The sequence below is a fragment of the Colias eurytheme genome, chromosome 20 (genome assembly GCF_061535395.1).
Source record: "Colias eurytheme isolate Ceu_HAF_F1 chromosome 20, ilColEury1 Martin Lab GWU primary, whole genome shotgun sequence".
NCBI lineage: Eukaryota > Metazoa > Arthropoda > Insecta > Lepidoptera > Pieridae > Colias > Colias eurytheme.
Genome location: NC_142999.1, coordinates 3,153,138 through 3,174,187, shown reverse-complemented (window position 1 = coordinate 3,174,187; position 21,050 = coordinate 3,153,138). Strand labels below are relative to the sequence as shown.

Sequence of the window (21,050 nt, the reverse complement as noted above, 5' to 3'; positions counted from 1 at the left end):
CCCAGGAACTCAATTTAATATACTTACACAAAATTTTTCGAAATTAAAACTCACATTACTATGTAAATATGAATATAAACCTGTTTTAGTACTAACCAATTTCCCGCACAGGTGTAGTAAGTATAAATGAAATAAATATCAACATCAAATTCTTTATACAACATACTTATCTACCACCTACTAAGAAATGTAATTCTTGAAATTTTTTCGTACTTTTTTTAAATATAATACTACTCCAATGAGCTCCTGTTCCATATCACGTCCGCCATACTTCCACTAAGTTCACCATGATTTTTTATTTCTTTGCACTTTGTTGCTTTTTGCTAAAAATGGAATCATGCGATAAAACCAGTAGAACATTGATAACATACATTTTTGACTGAATAAAGGTACTTACGAAGGAGTGGGTTCACATTGTGAACAATCAGTGGGTTTATTTTCCTTCTGGATTCCGGATTTCTGAAAAGATTATCTATGCTATAAATGAAAAAAATCTTACACATTCGTTATGTACTTAAAACAGGGGTACATATCAAACATCGTCTATAATACAATTATCATCAAATTTAAAATAAAACCAACTTCTTCATTAATTTGTTTCAATTGTAAGCATTCTTTTTTCTCCAACCTTTATGTTTCTTCTTCTTATTTTCTTTATTGTCCCCATTTGTCTCATTTTGTCTTATCGTGTTGTCACCCTTTTTTACGATTGCGCGAGCGACACAAGTTCCCCGTGAGACGGCCGTAGCGGGAATGACTCGTGCAGCGATCGGGGTAGGAAGGTACAGGGCGGCTCTCGCTATATTGGCTGGTCGCGCGCTAATTTCAAGTATTTCTTGTTTATTTCAAAACCATCGCATATTTCAAAATTCTAAATCGGTAGACGTATAGGTTGTATATTTTATAGTTAATATCCAAAAAGTCGTAACTTTACGTTTGTTATTTTGAAGATGCCACAGATTATAAAAAAATAACAATGAGAACTTTGTATTTTTTTTCTATCGAGAAAATATCATGGAATCATGTTTCTAAAACGGTAGACGTATTGTGTAACTATTGAACTTTCTTGTCAAGAATTTTCATCACGACAACTTTAATAATATAAAAATTACGAAGGTTTGAAAAGGGCCGTAAATGTTAGAAAAATTAATTCATCACCTTAATCTTAATACTATTATAAAGGCGAAAGTTTGTAAGGATGTATGGATGTATGGATGTATGGATGTTTGTTACTCTTTCACGTAAAAACTACTGAACCAATTACAATGAAATTTAGCACACATATAGAGGGTAACTTGGATTAACACATAGGATAGGTTTTATCCCGGAAATCCCACGGGAACGGGAACTATGCGGGTTTTCCTTTGAAAACGCGGGCGAAGCCGCGGGCGGAAATCTAGTAATAAATAGTTTCCATTTCTTAAACTAGAAGGACGAACACGTTTCACTTCCAGCAAATAAATTACCATAAGGCACATAATTGCTTGTACAAACTATAAAAGCAAATAACTTAATTAAAATGTAAGATTAACACCGCCTACACAAAAGCCTGTGTAATCCGATGTTAAAAATCTATTAAAATTGGTTCGTATTGCCATAGTGGGCAGAGATTACTAATTTTAATCGAATGTAAAAAAATATGTGTTGGTAAATTTCCATTTCTTTTCATTTATGAATTACTAGCTTCGCTCCGCGGTTTCACCTGCGTGGCTCCGCTCCTGTTGGTCTTAGCGTGATGATATAATATAGCCTTCCTCGATGAATGGACTATCTAACACCGAAATAATTTTACAAATCGGACCAGTAGTTCCTGAAATTAGCGCGTTCAAACAAACAAACTCTTCAGCTTTATAATATTATTATAGATTTAAAACATATTTTTCTTCCGTCTCAATTACATACTCTATCTCTCTAGACTTTTTTTTTTTTTTTTTATTAACAATAGCCAGGCATTTGACTGCATCCTACCTGATGGTAAGTAGTGATGCAGTCTATGAATGAGCATGCCTGCCTAGAAAGAGCCTATTCACTTTTACCCTGAACAGATCCGGATTATAGGTTTCTGGAAAGACAGACGCGGGCAAGGCGTTCCAGTCCCTCGCTGTTCGGTTTATAAAAGAGTTCTGAAACCGTTTTGTGCGCAAAAAAGGTACATCAACTACGAAGGGATGGAAGCCAAGCGCGCGTCGAGATGTTCTGTGGTGGAAAGGGGAGGGTGGAATGAGATTCCCCGAAGTGCAAGCGGTAAAAAACTGATAGGCATGCGACTTTACGTCTATGTTCAAGACTAAGCAGTCTACTCTTGGTCAGATTCTGGTCATCTATAATCCTTACAGCACGTCTCTCAATCGAATCCAATGCTCCTAGATGTGTTTTTGCAGCTCCAGCCCATAAATGGCTGCAGACTCTAGATTATAATATGATAGAAGGTTTAATAAACATATTGTGTGGGAAACACACTATTTAAGCTGCTTCTAAGCTACTTTTGGAATCGGTGGTAAATGGTAAAACAATGTCATGACGATTCAAAAATGCTTCTAGAAGAATGCTTAGTTTGTGTTTGTGTGTAAGGAAAATATAATTGTACTAGCAATGCCCTGCGGTTTCACCCGCATAGATAGCGATATCGTTACAGTGAAAAGTCTACTATAGGTCGGACTATAGGTTTAATTTTTAATCACATGAAAATCACCTTTACCCCGTCCCGCACTACGGCCTTTTTTTTTGTTTTAGTGGGCAAATCTTTCATAGATACATAGTGGGTTATGTCGGATTCCTACCGACCAAAACCCCACTGTGTTCCGTCAAGACGCATATTGGTAGAATTCCTCCGTGACCCCCGCACTACGGCCTGCTCGAACAGTATACCTACTAATATTTTCTGTAGATTGGCACTTTTAAAAATTCGTTATATCTTTTGAATGGAATATCCAATTCTTTTCATTTAAAAAGTATTTTGCTGGTATTGAAACAGTCTATAATAAAACATCATTTAATGGGATAAGGATTAATATATGTGTATGGATAACATGGTTTGATTACTGTCGGCACTTCTATTTACTTTGAAAACGTAAAAAAGTTGTTGTAGTAACATAACTACTGAAGATGGACATATGGTATTGCGGACTTTCTTGTAGATATTGATCCATTCTATAATACCGTAGAACATTTTTTTGTTCTATCTTCAATAGATTCCGCAGCGCACGCGATGACAGAAGTTTTATTGAGGATTTTTTTACACCTTGGGTTACATTATTGCATTTTTGGTAAAGATCTCTAATTTTTTTGAAAATACAATATAGCCTATGTTGCTCAGTAAAGATGCAGCTTTCTAATGGTGAAAGAATTTTTGAAATCGGTCCAGTAGTTTTTGCGTGAAAACCATACATACATACATACATACTTACAAACTTTTCCTCTTTATAATATTAGTATAGATAAAAAAATAGTGAATAAATGCTCAGTCCATACGGACTTTAAATAATTGAACGATTTATTTTATTAATATATTTTAGAAAATATACCTAACAAAAGTGAAAAATCTACTATATATGTACTTTAATAGGTAGGTACTTTAAAGAAAAAAAAAATTAAAAGTGAAAGAAGTGAAAGTTAAAGTTTTGAAAGTTTTCCTTGATTTTAAACGTTATGAATTTATATAAAATCAACGAATGACAAACTATATTACTAACCTATTCTCGAGTAAAAAAAAGTGGACCAGTAAGTCCCAAAAATGTTCCATCTAAAAGCACAAAACAAAGTTACATACATTAAAATGTTTAAAATATAAGTGTAGATAAATGGTCCGGTATTCCGTTACAGTTATCCAAGATTTTGTGTAACCACCCACACATACAAAACGCTCGGCCCCCGTGGCGATTGTCGTCCAAATAATTTATCTGAACTCATTTATAATAAAAATCTAATACGTTTGATTAGTTCACAAATGTAATACCACTAATATTATAAACGCGAAAGTTTGTGAGGATGGATGGATGTTTGTTATTCTTTCACGTAAAAACTACTGAATCGATTGCAATGAAATTTAGTATGTAGGTACGTGAAGACCCTAAATAAGACATAGGCTACTTATTATCCCGGAAATCTCACAAGAACGGGAACTATGCGGGTTTTTGTTTGAAAACGCGGGTGAAACTGCGGGCAGAAATCTAAAGTAGTACTTACTCAATATATAAAGCTGAACAGTTTATTTGTTTGGTTGAACGCGATAATCTCAAGAATAACGGGTCCGATTTGAAAAAATCTTTCAGTTTTAGATAGCCCATTTATCGAGGAAGACTATAATTTATTTATCATCACGCCAAGATCAATAGTACCAGAGTAATGCGGGTAAAACCGCAAGGCACCGCTAGTGACTAATATACTTTAGTGGACACACTTTCTCGTAGTAAATGGTCGTATGTTTTAAATTTATGTTTCGTATTTGTCATGTTTTATGTTTGTAATGTAGCGTTCTACTTTATTAGAAACGTTTCAATTTTGCAGTTTCTCAATATTTACTGTAGCTTTTATTGCAGTGACACTGCGGTTTATTTAATAATACCAAACGTATATTAATAAAATTCACGTCATGAAAACCAAACTTAACCACTTTTTGTTATTAATTTATAAGATTGCAATTAAAGTTATAATATCTGTGCCTCGGGTTTTTTTTCTCAATGATAATTGCCAACAACTTGAGTTTGTTAAATTATTTGTAGAGACTAGGACTAAGGAATATAATCCAAAATTATATACTTTTAATTTATACAATCTCATATACAAACCAAAACTACATAAATTAGGGAATCTACATGTCTTCAACGCAAATGTATACCTCAGTATCGTAAAACCCTCTGAGTCAGCAGTATTACTAACCATATCAATCATATTGAACAGTAGCTAGAGCACGGGGCTTCACTCGCATGGTAACTGGCTAAAAACCCGAGAATTTGCTAATCCGCAATATAATCTACGTATGTACCAAATGAATAGAGATCCATCGTTTTTTCTGAAAGAGTAATATTATATATAAACAATAAGCATTGTTTCATACAAACTTTAACGATTGTAATATGACTCTTATTTTACTAGCGAGCCATCCAAGTTTGGCATAGGTGCAATTACACATGTTTTATCATCATCACTACATAGTATAAAACAAAGTCGCTTTCCCTGTCCCTATGTCCCTATGTCCCTTTGTACGCTTAAATCTTTGAAACTACGCAACGGATTTTGATGCGGTTTTTTTTAATAGATAGAGTGATTCAAGAGGAAGGTTTATATGTATAATAAGATCCATTAAGTAGTGGAGAAGTACTGTTATTTTTGAGGTTTCTAATGTGATGTCGTAAAAAATTACATTTATTCCGCTTACATTGCAAACGCAGGCTGAACCCTACGAGTTTTATCAAAATAATGTACTAAGTATTATACACATTGAAAAGGTCTACAGAAAAGTCCGCGATGGTATATGTCTATCTCTTATGGATAACCCACAATAACTTTTTTTTGTCATTTACTTTTTACGACAAATAATGGCTAATTTTCGAAGCGATTTTAACCAATACAGCATTAATCCTTAACCAATTAAATACCATGGATACATTGTTCATTTAATATAGATCTATATGGCCCTTTACACCGTATGATTTAAGTGAATATTTTCGAAGATATTACAGATTTAAAAATTGCAGGACGTAGCGTTTGCGGCCGCCCGGCTATGTATTTTATACCCGTGCGATGCCGGAGGCCGGAGCGGGCCGCTATATTTTTATACCTATACTTACAACGTTCACAGTTTTTCTGTAGTGTATTTAGTATCAGCATTGCACCCGTGCGAAGCCGGGGCGGGTCGCTAGTATTTGATATAAGTCTTCCTCTTGAATCACTATCTATTAACCCGCATCAAAAAACCATTGCGTCGTTCTAAAGATCTTAGCATACATAATGACATAAAAGGACATAAACATACAGTGATAAGTATACATTGTAATATTTAATGTTTTCCAGGTCACAATGTCGTCCGGCAGTTGCTCCGGGCCGGGTATCTGCGGGGGGGCCCGTCGAAGGCCGCCCCCCCCGCCAGAGCCAGCGACTCTAGCAGCCGACTTGAGCGAGCTAAGCCTGGACCAGGGCTACCACACGCTCGCGGATTGTGGCCCGCCGAGGAGACGACGGGATAACACGCTTAATGACGCGCTGTGGTTGAAGATTTTGTCGTATTTGGAGGTATGGTTAATTACTACGTGCATTGATGAGAAACGGTTTTATTTTCACATGTTCAATTTTCAAAGATACCTAAAAGAAGTAGGTAAAGTAGATAAGTTTTGCATTAAAACATGAAAACTGACAATGTTTTCGGGGTAAAATTGCATAAAAATATGATTATAATTGATTTTTACTACCTATGCAAACTAGGAAAGTCGACACCCAGTATACTAATTTACTGAATGATTAGGAAAAAGAAGGAAGGAAATTATTCCTTGTGTTCTAAGATTAAAAAAATAGCAATGTTGCATATGCGCATAATGTTTCACTTTCAATCCTGTTGTCGAAGTGAGAGCAAAGTAAAATTGTCCAGCTTGCGTCCAACTTAAATGGCATTGAAATTTCGTAAGTGTCGTACATCAAATGATTACCTAACATTATCTAATACTAATTTTATAAAGCTATACCACTCTGCAGGTATCCGACCTCTGTCGAATGTCGCGAGTATGTCGTCGCTGGTCAAGGTTCGCGTCACGTTTGCTGGCGCGGCCGGATCCCTGGCGGCGGGTCCGAGCGGCCGGATCCTTGGAGGTAGCTGCCAGGTGCGCGGGCGCCCGGTCGGGGCTGTGCGCCGCGGCGGTGAGGGAGTGGAGGATGAAGAACTGTGCGGTAAGTTGATGAAGTGAATATTAAAAATTATAGAAGAGTTCGTGCGAGTATGCTTTCATTAGTCGATTTGTATTGTGGCTGCTAGCAGTAGTAGCTTTAGATTGTTATCTGGTAATCCAGGCTATAATCTCTGTGTATGTTTTGTGACACAGGTTGAATACGACTAAAGAATACGTACATTCGATGAAAATCAATGTATTTCATGATGCGTATATGTTTAATATTGAGAATTGAGATGTTCGAAAATGTTGTTTGAATCGAAGATTTGATTTCAACATCTTGCCTTCAATTTATTTTTGAATAAAGCAAAGAAATTTCATTTATATATCTTACAATAAATTTACGAAATTAAAATCTTATTCTGAATTATCAATGTATCATAATATCGAACATAATAATATGTTACCAGGTGACAGTCGCGGGAGCCCAAGTGGTAGCAGCCACCTTTAGGAACCTCACCCACCTGGCACTGACAGGTTCCACCAGTATGGATGCCAGATCACTGGCACCACTGATAACGGATCTGCTGGATTTACGGCATCTGGACCTGACAGGTAAGTCCATCTACGCTATAACTTAAAGAGGAAAGATTTAACTGTTGGTTCGCACTTCGCATTGAATAGGCTCCGAAATTACTGAACCGATTTGAAAAATTATTTCATCAGCAGTAAACTACATTATTCCCGGGTGAAGCTGGGAGGAGCGGCTAGTGATAAAGAAGCTTTTTACGCAACATTTATAAATATCAGAAAAGTTTATCATCATAATAATATACCAGAAAAATGAAAGAAAACAATAATTTTTCTGGATTATAATAATTATTATCTTTCAATTTCCTTGTAAGTACAGACAAAGAACTGTTGACGTAACAAAGTGAAAGATTGTTTATCTGTGTTTTTTGTCATAATTTTAGTTCCACAAATACCGTTCAACGAATTACGCAATATACTAATCTAAGATACTAATAATATTATAAAAAAAAAAATAAAAAATAAAAATCATTTATTGATCAATTTGTGGGTTAGGTACAAACATGTAACATTTGGACCCCAAACTAGGACAGCCTGTATTTTGGGGTCCACCTTCCTTAATGACACAATAATAACAGAACTATAGCATAATATTAACTTAAATAATGATTTAGGTAATTTAGCTATTTTTATACAAAATTATACAAAATAAAATTTAAATTATACATTTTTTACTCAAGTTTAGTAGATATATACTCATATGTTGTGCGTGCGTGTTTGAATGAGTGCGCGTGTTTGTATGCATGTGTGAGCGTGTGTGTATGTATGAGTGTGTGTGTGTGTGTGTGTGTGTGAATGTATGTGTGTATGAGTGTGTTAGCGCGTGAGTGGATGTAGTGGCCATAGATAGAGGTTTGCTAAATTTTTATTTGAACTATGTATTGTTCAGTATCTGAATAATTCTGGGTCAGCAACCACTCTGTAACCTTCTTTTTACATTTTACTAAGGTAAGACTGTGTATAGAAAGGCTTTTATTGACCTTTTTATATAAAAATATACTCATGTATGAAGATTGGCGACGAAGGAAACCAGTACGCGGAATAAGGTTAGAGCATACCAGGTCATTTCTTCTCTTACCAGAAGAGACAGCACAAAGAGGTGTTATTTTATGTTGTCTAAGTGTTATTTGCAATATATATGTCTGCCTTACATTCAGAATTTTAGCTTCCCTATACAGCTGGTCAGTTGGATATCTAAAAGGTTTATTAAGAATGACCTTGAGAATGCCTCTTTGTGCTCTCTCTAGAATTATTAACGACGTTTTGAAAGTGCCACCCCATACCGAAATGCAATATTGGATAATTGAGTGGCAAAGAGCTTTGTAAACCATAAATATGATATTGTGTTCCAGTAATACCCTAAGTCTTTTAAAAATCCACGACAGTTTCCGAACTCTAGTGGTTATAAGTTCAATATGTTGCTTCCATTTACAAAGGTTATCGATTATAACTCCTAGGTATTTAATGTGTGGAACCATTTTTATAGCAGAACAATTGCATAATATATTCGAATTGAATGTATCACAGTTGTGAACTTTTAATATAAAATCATTAGGTGGTTGAGAAGAATTAGTGGGACTAAACGCAATAAAATTAGTTTTTTCCAGATTTAAGGTGAGTAGACTATTTCGCAACCAATTTGAAACAGTTCTAATGCCGTTCTCCGCGTGGAGGCACGCCTCAGCCCAACTCTCTCCATGAAAGATAAGTGAAGTATCATCTGCAAAACTAATAATTGAGCCATTGGCAAGATTTAAGTTACAGAGAGAGTTTATATATATTAAGAAGAGAGTTGGGCCGAGCACACTTCCCTGCGGTACACCGAATAACATAGGACAGTCATCACTAAGATGATCATTTATTTTAACACACTGAAATCTATTTTCGAGGTAGTTTTTAAAAATTTTTAACGGAACATCACGAATACCATTCCTTTCCATCCTCTCCAAAAGTATCGGAACAGAAACTGTGTCGAATGCTTTTTTTAAGTCTAAAAAGATACCTAGGACCTTTTGTTTTTTATCGACATGATTACCTATTTGATTAACCAAGTGATTAACTGCATCTTCTGTGCACCTGCCCTTTCGAAAACCAAATTGGAAGTTTGAGAGTAGATTATATTTCTCCAAGAAGTTAACAAGTTGTTTATTAAGAATTTTTTCTAATATTTTCGAAAGGACAGGGAGCACAGAGATAGGTCTATAATTATTAGCATCTTTTCTGTCCCCACTCTTATAAACAGGATGAATAAGCGACTTCTTGAAAACATTAGGAAATATGCCTTTAGCTATACATGAATTGAATATATTAGTTAAATAAGGAATTATTATGTGTTTCGCCTTTTTAATGAACTTGGTTGGGATACCATCCCAACCACATGCACTACTATCTTTTAAATTACTTATAATACCATCGATTTCCAAGTCATTTGTTTCCAAGAGAACCATAGATGTTGATTGATTAGTTTGCTGATTTTCAAGAAAATTAGTACCAGAATTATTATTAGAATTTAGTTTAATATTAGCAGCTAGATTTTTCCCAACCGAACCAAAGAAGTGATTAACTTTATTAATAGAAATTTTAGGATCACTGTTGCACGAGAGTAAATCAATCGGAGGTGTTTTCGTTTGTTTGCAATTAGTTATCTCTTTTAATTTGTTCCATATTAACTTATTGTTGTTGCTTGCTTTTGAGAATTCCGATCTCTCATATGCTAATTTCAAATTTTTTAAAGTTTTATTACAAAAATTTCGATATCTTAAATATGTTAATTTTAGGGTCATGTTATTAGGCTGCTTTTTTAATTTTAAATGCATGCGGTCTCGCGTACGTATACATCGTAACATTCCAATAGTTATCCAAGGTTTAATAATTTTCTGACTGCGAGAAAGAGAAATAATTTTGGTATTTATTTTTAAGGAGTTCATGATTGCAGTAGTGAGATATTCAGCAGCTAAATGGGGATTTTTTATATCGAGAATTTTACTGAGGTCTGTATTATATAAATGACTAATTGCACCTTCATAGTTAATTTTATGTATGTTTTTATTTATACTGATATTTGATTTAAAATTTAGGTTAAGAAATACAACTTTATGGTCGGTGATAAATGTGTTAAAGACGAGAGATGTGCCAGTATAATCCGATTTCATAAAAATATGGTCAAGACAATTCATTTCCCTTGTAGGAAGTAAATGAGCGGGTAAAAATCCTTGACCGTGTAAAAAATCAAGATAAGGTGAGCTATTAGGGTCATTATTCTCTGGTTTAATATCGATGTTTATATCTCCAACAATATAGATATTTTTGAATTTATTAAGCTTAATTAATATATTTTCAAGAGAAAGTAGAAAATTATTTATACATTTTATAGAAGGAGAACGGTAAATTGATATAATTGCGGTATTACTGTACGTAACAATCAGGCATGTACCATCTAACAATTCCATCTCGTCCACATTACAAATCAAATGATTTAAACAGTACACAACAATACCATCATTTTGGTTACGGGTTTTTTTAGTCCAAAAAGAATTGTAGTTATTCAGTATAGGAGGTATTTTGTATTTATCCAACCAGCATTCCGTTAGAGTAATAAACATCGGTTCCAAGTTACACCGGTTCAAAAATAGTTCAAATTCATTAAAATTTTTATAAACACTTCTTATATTTAAAGTAATAATGAAGTTTGTAGTATCTTTGTTTGTCAGATAAAGGTGTGACTCATCGGGATTGCATGTGAACGATTGTGTCTTGGAGTAGTTGTCTATTTCAACCGATATTTTATTTAATAAGACATTATCCATAATTTTTATAATATGTTAAGGTTAAAGTGTTATAGGCATATGATCCCATTTTTACGCATATAGTTTGTAAGTTTAATTTAGAGAAAACACATATTTCTAACGCATAAATTATATCTATATAATAAGAAGGCTTCTGATAGGTCATTTTTGATACTTTGGTTAATTGTGTATATTGGGTTTTGATGTGAATTGAGGTGTATATATGATGTATATGTAAGGATGTTTTTATTTGTATGCAAATTAAAAGATTGTACTTTGATTTGAGTGTGTAAATTTTGTAATAATTGTTGTAAGATATGTAACTTGAGTATATTTGTAGGAATGAGTATTTAAACATTACATTAATTAAAAGTATTATAAAATAATATAAGAAAAAAATTAAAAATAATTTTAGCTTAACATCTAGTCACTTTTTTAGTTTTAGTTGATTCAATTGATCTTCGCTTTTAATCAGAATATACGATGCCCCTTCCTTCTTCCGGAGGTAGACCCTGTCATTGCTCATCCAACAAAATAGATATTCCTCTGTCTTTGCGAATTCCCTTGCTAGGTAAAACAGTCGTCTGTCTTTAGGGGTAAGATATTCGGAGATGTACAATGGTTTTGATTGACCTTTAATGCCCAAATTATTGCTGTTTAATTTTTGTGATGGGTTATTTCTATTAAATTTCTTGATGGCGTCTATAACAGTGTTTCTAGTTAATGTATTAGAAAATTCAACAATCATGGTTGAGTCAGTGGAGTCTTTCTTGCTCGGCAGACGAAAGGCGTCACGTATATTCTTTTGTTCGTCCTCTAGTCCAAGATAACATAACAAATTGGATGCCAGCAAGAACAAATCTTTTTTCTTTTCATTTATCTGTTTGGGTAGTTTACGTATTTCTAAACTAGTTTTACGTGAAATTCTCTGCAGTAAATCTACATTTTCCTCTAATAAACTAATTTTGAAGTTGACATTTTTAAATTCACTTTTTATTGATTCAATTTTCGACTGTAGTTCATTTATTTGTTCGTTCGTAAAATTCAACGACGTTTCTATGTCTTTATTTGTGCGCTGGACATTAGTCATTTTGGTGTCCATTAAAGAAATACGCTTTTCAATAGCCTCCAAGCGACTATTCTGCCTATCAGATAAGTCGGAGAATAATTTCGTAAGCATATCTCGCATCTCGGTTTTAAAATTTAACATTTCATCAGACTTGTCGCCCGATAATCTACGCCTTTTCTCGCTTCTAAAAGTTACATTACTATCATCATCGCCTGCCGTAGTGCATAGTTGTGAGTCAGATAATGTTCTAAAACTTGACGGTGGTGATCGATGCATTTTTTTTTATAGAGGGTAGATATAAAAAGACGTATGAATAACTTCTTGACAGTAGGATGGCGGGCTTTACGCATGCGCGTTCGATAGATCGTTGTCAAGCGGTGAATGAAATCCGATGATGACTCAGTAGCGGTACAAGGTGCTGAGTGTGAGAGGGATAGCGTATTTAAAGTTTTACTCACGATATTTCTTGTGAAGTACCAGGAGACTAGGATCCGCAAAGAGTTCAGTTTATGAACGTAGTACAGCGCGTTTGAATCTCCTATCGCTTGCTGCTATCCTATTATTATCGGCGTAATTTTTATGTTAAAATGAATTTAATTTACAATAATATCCAGCAACAAAAAACACGACTGTCGTGAATCGATCCAAGAGGGGAAGGGATAAAGCTGAAGAGTTTGTTTGTTTGAACGCGCTAATCTCAGGAACTACTGGTCCGATTTGAATAATTATTTCGGTGTTAGATAGCCCATTCATCGAGGAAGGCTATAGGCTATTTAATTATCATCACCAATCATCACGCTAAGACCAACAGGAGGGGAGCCACGCGGGTGAAACGGCGGAGCATTGCATGATAAATGAGAATACAAATTATAATTAACTATAATTAAATACACTAACTAAAACTTGAAGTATTATTTAGTAAATAAAATTTGTTACTCGAATTATATTACAAGTCGGCTGTCGAATCGAATAAATACGTGTTTTATCCCTATTAATATGGTAATGGAATAATTTATTTTATTAGCATTCCGGCACTTTATAAATCGCTGTAAAACGATAAGATTTTAGTATTATAATTATTTGTTTTCGCCCATTAATGAGATCTTGATTTAACGATTAAAAATAAACCTTTTTTATGGACACACTCTTTAGCATATTGAAACATTAAAATGATATATATAATGGTATTATAACACTTCATTTCAAATTGTTTGTTGATACAATTTTTTTTCTGAAAATACTCTAAATTATTTGTGAATTCCCGAATTTGTAAAATCTTTCACCAACAAAAAGCGACTTTATTCCCGACTCTTATCTTCTTCGTATTTAATGAATTGTATTTATGATGAGCGAAGCCCGTGTAAGAGATAAGTATAAGAGATAAGTAGTTTTAAATAAGTAAGCTGTCTAATAGTCAGTTAAATTTGAACTTTGGTATAGATTTTCAATAGTTTCAAATTGAGAATTAATGGGGATCGAGAAAAAGTAAGAAACTTTGATAATTGTGTTTTCTTTCGAACTGTGAGTAATGTTTGAGTGAAATAAGAAAGATATTATTCCAAGTTTGTAATAAAATACCATTTTATTAACTTGATAAAAACTTTTCTATATTTTAATGATTTAAATCGGGTTTTATGTTGATTATTTTCGGTAATAGGTAGCAACAATTAAAAAGTATGATACGGAATTAAAAATTTGGCAAATGTTGTATTTTGTAAATGTAGTAAGTAATCACAAACAGACATTAAAATGGAAAATTATAAATCAAACAAATATAATATGTAACATCTTTCTCTGTCTTAGTACATATTTTGTTCTCCGTTTTTAAAATAAGCTTTAAAAATATCTAGGTAAATTCTAAATCTTTTATCCAAATCTCGTGTCACAATGTTTGTCCTCAATGGACTCCTAAACCACTAAACCGATTATAATAAAATTCGCACACCATGTGCAGTTCGATCCAACTTGAGAGATAGGATAGTTTAAACCGCTAGTAGATTAGATAAGACACTGACATCACTTTGAACATAAATCATCAACATGTGATGGATAATAAATAAATTAAAGCCTGGAAATGTAAAATGTAATTTCTAATGTGTTTCAGTGAGGATTCACAGCTGGTAGAGCGTGTTAACTCAAACAAATTTAATTAAAGCAATCTAAATTAAACTTTATTAACTTTACAATTAGAGTTCATTTTACAATTTCAGAGTTTAATAAATTTTATTTGTAATGTATTCGAAAATGGTTTTACATGTAGAAACAGATTTTATTGAATGATATGATAATTGTTTTGAATATCTTATAAATAAATCCAAAATCTTTACTACTAACGCCGTGTAGTTTATCTGTTAATTATTCTTATTACATACGTTTTACCTGCAAAAATAACTACAAGCACTCAATGATTTTATTCATATACCTAAATTATTGTTGCATGCAACACTATGATACCACCTCTACCATACGTTCTTTCTTCCAGGTTGTCCAAACGTCGACTGGCCAGAATGGGCATGGCTAGAAAGTCGATTAGCAGCCAGAAGACCGCCCATAGAGTATATAGACCTGACCGACTGCAGTGGAGTGACTGACGCTGGGCTCTGTGCCTTGCTTCATACCTGTCCAACACTGCAGTACTTGTATTTGAGGAGGTGCACTCTAGTCACTGGTGAGAATTATCCCCTTATACATACAACTTACTTATTTGTTAAGAATAGGCTGCTTTGGACTACAGTGGAGTGACTGACGCTGGGCTCTGTGCCTTGTTACATATACATGTCCTACACTACTGCAGTACATATATTTGAGGAGGTGCACTCTAGTCACTGGTAAGAATAATCCTCTTATAAAAAGTATTAACAGTAAATAACAAGAATAGCCCCCTAACTTTTTTTTGTATCATGCCTGATTTACATAAGCTGTACATATATCAATTAATGTTTTTATCAAATGGAAACGTAATTAGCAGTAGTACTTTATTCGTTCAGTAGTTTCGGTAGGTATGAATTGAATTATTATTTGAATACGACCTAAGTAAGTAGTGAGTACGTAAGAACTTTGTCCAATATTTGTCTACGTAATGAATATTTTTTCGTATATTTTCTTATTAGTACAGGCAAATTATTAGCACTCAATTAATGGAGAGTTTGGCACATTTGTATGTATATCATAGTTCTTAAAACTAGAAAGTCTATTGTCTGGACAGTAATTGAAATCTGTGACATATATAATCTGTGACCTTGTAAAAAATATAGGACGATCCCGTTAGAAGTGTAGAATATTTCGTAATAAATGAAACCCTTTATTATTGTGTCCAATTCGAACTTGTGCCATTTGTTATTGACTTCAAAGTGCCACAGCCTCTAATTAAATCGTTCTTGTTAAGCAAAAGTTACTCCAGATTCACAGGAAATGAGCGAAGTTATAAATACCAATAATGGTTCATTTTAATGTTTAATTGATACAACTGTGAAATGTTTTACAGTTTTGAACAATAACAGGTTTTAGTTTCCCCAAATATATAAACTGTATTATTTTGAAACCTTTTCGTTTTCATTTTCATTTTGAGCGAAGATGGTGTAAACAAAGATTTAACTAATGATTTATTTACGTATAATGATGTAAATTGTAACATCACATGAAATTTACACTAGGTAGGTTCCTAGGTACTAGGTAGATAGGACTTACATTTCACAAACATTAAAAAAATAAACATTATTTATATACTTTGTGGTCTATGGTTCAATTTATATAACAATACAAGTAGGTGTGTTTTTATGTTGTGCATAGTACGCTGGAGGTTATGGTTTATCTATATTACTTGATTCAATAAAAAGATAAACAAAACTAATATAAAATGTTATCACTAATTATGTCCGTAAACATAACGAATAAATTGATGAATAAACTATGACATTTATGTAACATAAAATGTTATGTATTTCTATTTTCTTGATATTTTCAATATTTCAACAAAATGTTTAATAATAAAAAGACGTGTGTGTGGCACTCGGGGACTGCCGCGGTAAAGCTATTGCATAGCATGCCTTCAAGCCACACCTCCGTGCCCGTCGGAGTGGGGAGCGTGAGGTTTTTTCGTTACGGAATTTCTCGATTCGGTACACGCGCTCAAGGCCCGCGATAGACTGACTAACTCTAACTCGTGTTACAAATAGTTTAGTAGCGATGCCCTCTCTAGTACGTAGTACATAGTAACTCAATGATTCTTTATATATTTCATTTCACTTTGATCGTTATATAATACACATGAATTACCAAACAACATACGTACTAACGAACTTCAAGATTATCGACTTACTCCTATGAATGGTGTCAAATCAACATGATTTTAGTTGCTTCTTCAGCAAAAACAAGATGGCCATGTAAAAAGTACATAATAATACACCTCGATACAACAAGTGGGTTGTAATGATGACATGATGATAAACGAGGTACAAATGGCCGGTAATGTTGTATCTATCATTATCTATGAATGGGAATGACGAACTCGAGGTTTGTCTATGGTTTTTGAATCTGTGGTTAATGTACGTTTTAAAAATGTATTGTACTCAACTCCTGTCAAAAATTGTTGGGTTATATGATTTTGTATTCCTATTGTAACAGACGATACTAATTGTGTATGAAATCCTAAATAGTTTAGCATTATTTTTATACAGATTGGGATAGTAGAGAAAAACTCTATATAATTCCACAGTCGTAAATCAAATAAATGTTTCGAATCCAGTATTTTTTTGGTTAAATACGAAAAGTAATATTTAACTGTTGTCGGTCCAATTTGGCAACACACCAATTATTCAGAACAAAAGACATAAAATTGCTATTTTTTTCTTTATTTATACCCTCTTTACCATAGATACGACAAACTAAATGATTCGGTATATTTCGAAATCATTTGCTGTATTCCCAATACACAAGTTGTAGTGAAAGATACATATACCTGAGTTTCTACAGCTCATATGCAAAAGAAATATCTAGTAGGCATGATTCAATCAACTAAAAAAACTTGAACGTTTAACAAATCAATGTGTGAAGTATCAAATAAAATTTATTACCTTAATTATAGATAATATTACGGTATATAGTAAAATAATAACATCTCTACATTTCAAAACCAGTAAAATACAGGAGCAGATTATGTTTATAAGTATGTACAGTGAAACTTGGTTAAGTGGTACCTGGATAAGTGAGAAACCTCCATAACTGGAACTCATGCTGAGGTCCCAACACTTTGGCACTGAATTACCTCTGTTAGTGGGACGAGATAAACCTGTATATCTGGGATTTGTTCTTTCGATTTATCATCATAGTTACCTCTATAACTGAGACAGCGAGTAAATTTTATATGCATAAACCTCTGTAACTGAGATAACATTGTTTGTTTACTCATTCTTATTCTAACCACAAATTCCACACGTAATTCCAAGTACGTAAGTACAAATTTTGAGCTTCAATTACCTTCAGTTTTAGTTTCGCTTTACTATCATACAGATGTTTATTTGAAAAATGTCAAATTATTATTGGAACCCTCTGTAAATGAGACAGATATTTCTTTATACCTGTATATCTGAGACACTGGGTAAGTGGAATACCTCTATAAGTGAAACGACATTGCCGGTCCCTTGATGTCTCACTTAACCAGGTTTCACTGTACTATTATAAATTATGATTTGAGAGCAAAATGACCTTTGGCTTAAATGCCAAAGTTTATAATATTTTATTGAATTATGCATCATCTCTTTATTATGACAAGAATTGATAATAGAAGGAATATAAAGGCTAAATATGGAAGTAAATAAAGCATAACTTATGAGTCAGTTCATAAATAGCATTTCGAGCACAAACGAATAGATTTATCTTATAGATGGATTGAATAGCAACTTCAGTAAGATGTTGATGATTAAATCTGACGTTCAATAAAACAACGAAATGAAAAAAAAAATAATTTGATTTTTCAAATGTATTCTCTAATGCTTCGCATTATGAGTCGTGCAATATGCAGTATGCTATGCCAAATAATCATAAAACATGCCTTCTTACTTTTTTTGTGAATAAATTAGTTTTGGAACATCGATTAAAATTTCTTCTTATTTATACATTAAAAATGCGTTTAAGCTATTGAAAGTGTAGACCTGCAGCATAAATGTAAAGGAAAAAGAAAGAATTCTAAACATTTAACAGAATATTTATTTAATTATAGTAAAACAGTTTTATAATTATTTCCTTTTGCAATTTCAGATGCAGGCGTCCGGTGGGTACCCTCATATTGTGCGCTGAAGGAACTGAGTGTGTCCGATTGCACGGGGGTCACTGACTTCGGACTGTATGAGTTGGCCAAACTGGGCCCTGCGTTGCGATACCTTTCTGTAGCCAAATGTTCACAGGTATGTATTAAGGTTCGATCGCACTAGCCCTAACTACATTTGCCGATATCAAATTTGGCCGTGGCGCGTAGTCTAGGGGTCGCGTATTGCATTATATACCTCATACAATTTCGTAGAGAGGATATTAAAAGCTATGTCGCTCCGAGTCGCTTCGCTGCAGCGTAGTTACGCCTAGTGCGGTAGGACCCTTAGTTTAAAGAAAAAAAATGTTGTGTGGTTTTATGAAACCACGGCAATAGTGAAACTGTTCGAACGGTTCCGAACACTGCTTTGTGTAGCGCATGTCGCGTGACGGTCGGCTGCCGAGTAGGTATACCTACTCGGCAGCCGCGATACACGCGACATGCGCTACACAGACCAAAAAGTTTGAGACGATGTAATAAAAGTTTCACTTTAATAATATATTGGTTGTAATAATGTAACATTTGGAGTAAATATAGAAGAATGATTTAATATGTACGTAGTTATTTGTTTGAGTAAAAAGATATACATATTTGTTATTGATATATTTTCTCAGTTAATACTGTTTGCGTTCAATATAAAGTTATTTGTCCAAAATAGATCTACATTTTGTAGATTATACCGTGTGAATTGAGTTTGTACACTTATAACTGTTCGCCCTGGCTCCGCCTCAGTTGTATTAAATTATGTACAGTCCGATTCAAACTTAATGGCGGCTCAGAACATCGAACGATCTGATGCGCAGAAAACAATCTTAGATATTACCGGAACGTTAAGGGTTTGGATACCTGCGCGCACATGCATTCGCAACTAACTTCCGAACCGCCATTAAGTTTGAATCGAACTGTAATAATTAGATATTTTGTATCTAGCAATATTTTTTTAATTATGAATGAAGTGTGTAGACGCACGTAGACGTGTGTCATTTGTGTGTGCGTGTGCGTTTACATGGGCGTATGCCGTATGCGTATATGCGCGCACACTGCTCTGTTAGGTTTATACATACACGTGTGTGTGTGTTTGCATCTGTAAGTACATACTATCTCTACTCAGGTATCGGACTCAGGCGTGCGCACGCTCGCGCGGCGCTGCTACAAGCTGCGGTACCTGAACGCGCGCGGGTGCGGCGCGCTCGGTGACGACGGCGTGGAGGCGGTCGCGCGAGGTTGTTCTCGCCTGCGTGCGCTTGATCTTGGTGCTACGGACGTATCTGAGCAGGGCTTGCAGGTAATACTAGCGGTTTATTCTGGATTAGCCTGTGGTACATTTATAGTACTCAGGGATCACGTACAAATCCAAATCAATTATTCAAATCGGTCTAGTAAGTCCTTATATTAAACAAACTCAGTTATAAATAGTTTTATAAATTAATATAGAAGTGTTACCTACACTTCTATTTCGCTTTTTTGGGCAACCGAACTGATAGGTTATCTGTAATGTAGCGACCGCTACACCAACATTTGCAGAGGTAATTAAAAGACGCTATTTTATAATGAGCCTAGAGCTAGACAATTCATGAAACAATTATTGATTTAAGCAGTATCGATACACAGTTTGACACAGACATTCACGAACATTAATTATTATTTAACTCAAATTAAATAAACATACATCGAAAATAAATCTGCAAATTTTTTACTAATATTTTTAATTCCAGATTCTAGCCCGCTGCTGTCCTAACCTCAAAAAGTTAGCGCTACGGGGCTGTGAATTAGTCAACGACGATGGCCTCGAAGCAGTAGCGTATTATTGCCGAGGTCTGACCCAACTCAATATACAAGATACTCCAGTGACCCTACGTGGTTACAGAGCAGTGAAAAAGTATTGCAAACGGTGTGTCATAGAACATACCAACCCGGGATTTTGCTGAACTGTGGCATTCAATGGACACTTAGAGGCTTTTTTGTGGCGATGATTTATGAATGTACATACGAATACGTGAGCTTAATAGTAATGTGTTGAGATGTTTTAAATTGACAGCATTATGCAGTTCAGTGAATAGGATCTTTATTGTGTTATCTGTGGTGTTTGTGACGTTATTTGAATTTTTTGCTATCTGTGGCGCGTTGACAGTTAAAAAAGGAACTTTTTAAATGGTGCTTTAGAAATTACTCGTTTGTAAATTGTATTCATAAAATAGGACAGGAATGTGTAAAAATAAATATGATTTATTTTTAAATGGAATTTGTAAATATTAAAATCCAAATTTATTGTTAACTTAGATATTATTTGATAAATATATGTTTGTATTTGATTCCTTTAACTATGCATTTATTATTAAAAGATGAATTAATACTCTAGAGGAATATAAAACAAAAAATACTTCAGCTATGTTCAGCATCATTGAGGTATTATTATAGAGAGGACACCACGAACAAAATATGTGCGCGGCGCGGGGTGGCTAGTGAGTTTTTCATCACTTTGT

General features: G+C 34.1%; 1 protein-coding gene across 1 annotated transcript in view; it reads left to right on the top strand.

The window, feature by feature from the left end:
* The window catches only part of Fbxl7 (F-box and leucine-rich repeat protein 7), a 68,094-nt gene extending 47,183 nt beyond the window's left edge, over positions 1–20,911 (top strand). The window contains exons 2-8 of the mRNA XM_090113839.1: positions 6,013–6,231; positions 6,688–6,879; positions 7,289–7,433; positions 14,746–14,931; positions 18,519–18,664; positions 19,679–19,852; positions 20,283–20,911. Coding sequence (XP_089969965.1) covers positions 6,019–6,231; positions 6,688–6,879; positions 7,289–7,433; positions 14,746–14,931; positions 18,519–18,664; positions 19,679–19,852; positions 20,283–20,495 — 1,269 coding nt within the window. The 5' untranslated portion in view covers positions 6,013–6,018 and the 3' untranslated portion in view covers positions 20,496–20,911. The remainder of the gene's footprint in view (positions 1–6,012; positions 6,232–6,687; positions 6,880–7,288; positions 7,434–14,745; positions 14,932–18,518; positions 18,665–19,678; positions 19,853–20,282) is intronic.
* Positions 20,912–21,050: the final 139 nt, after the last annotated feature.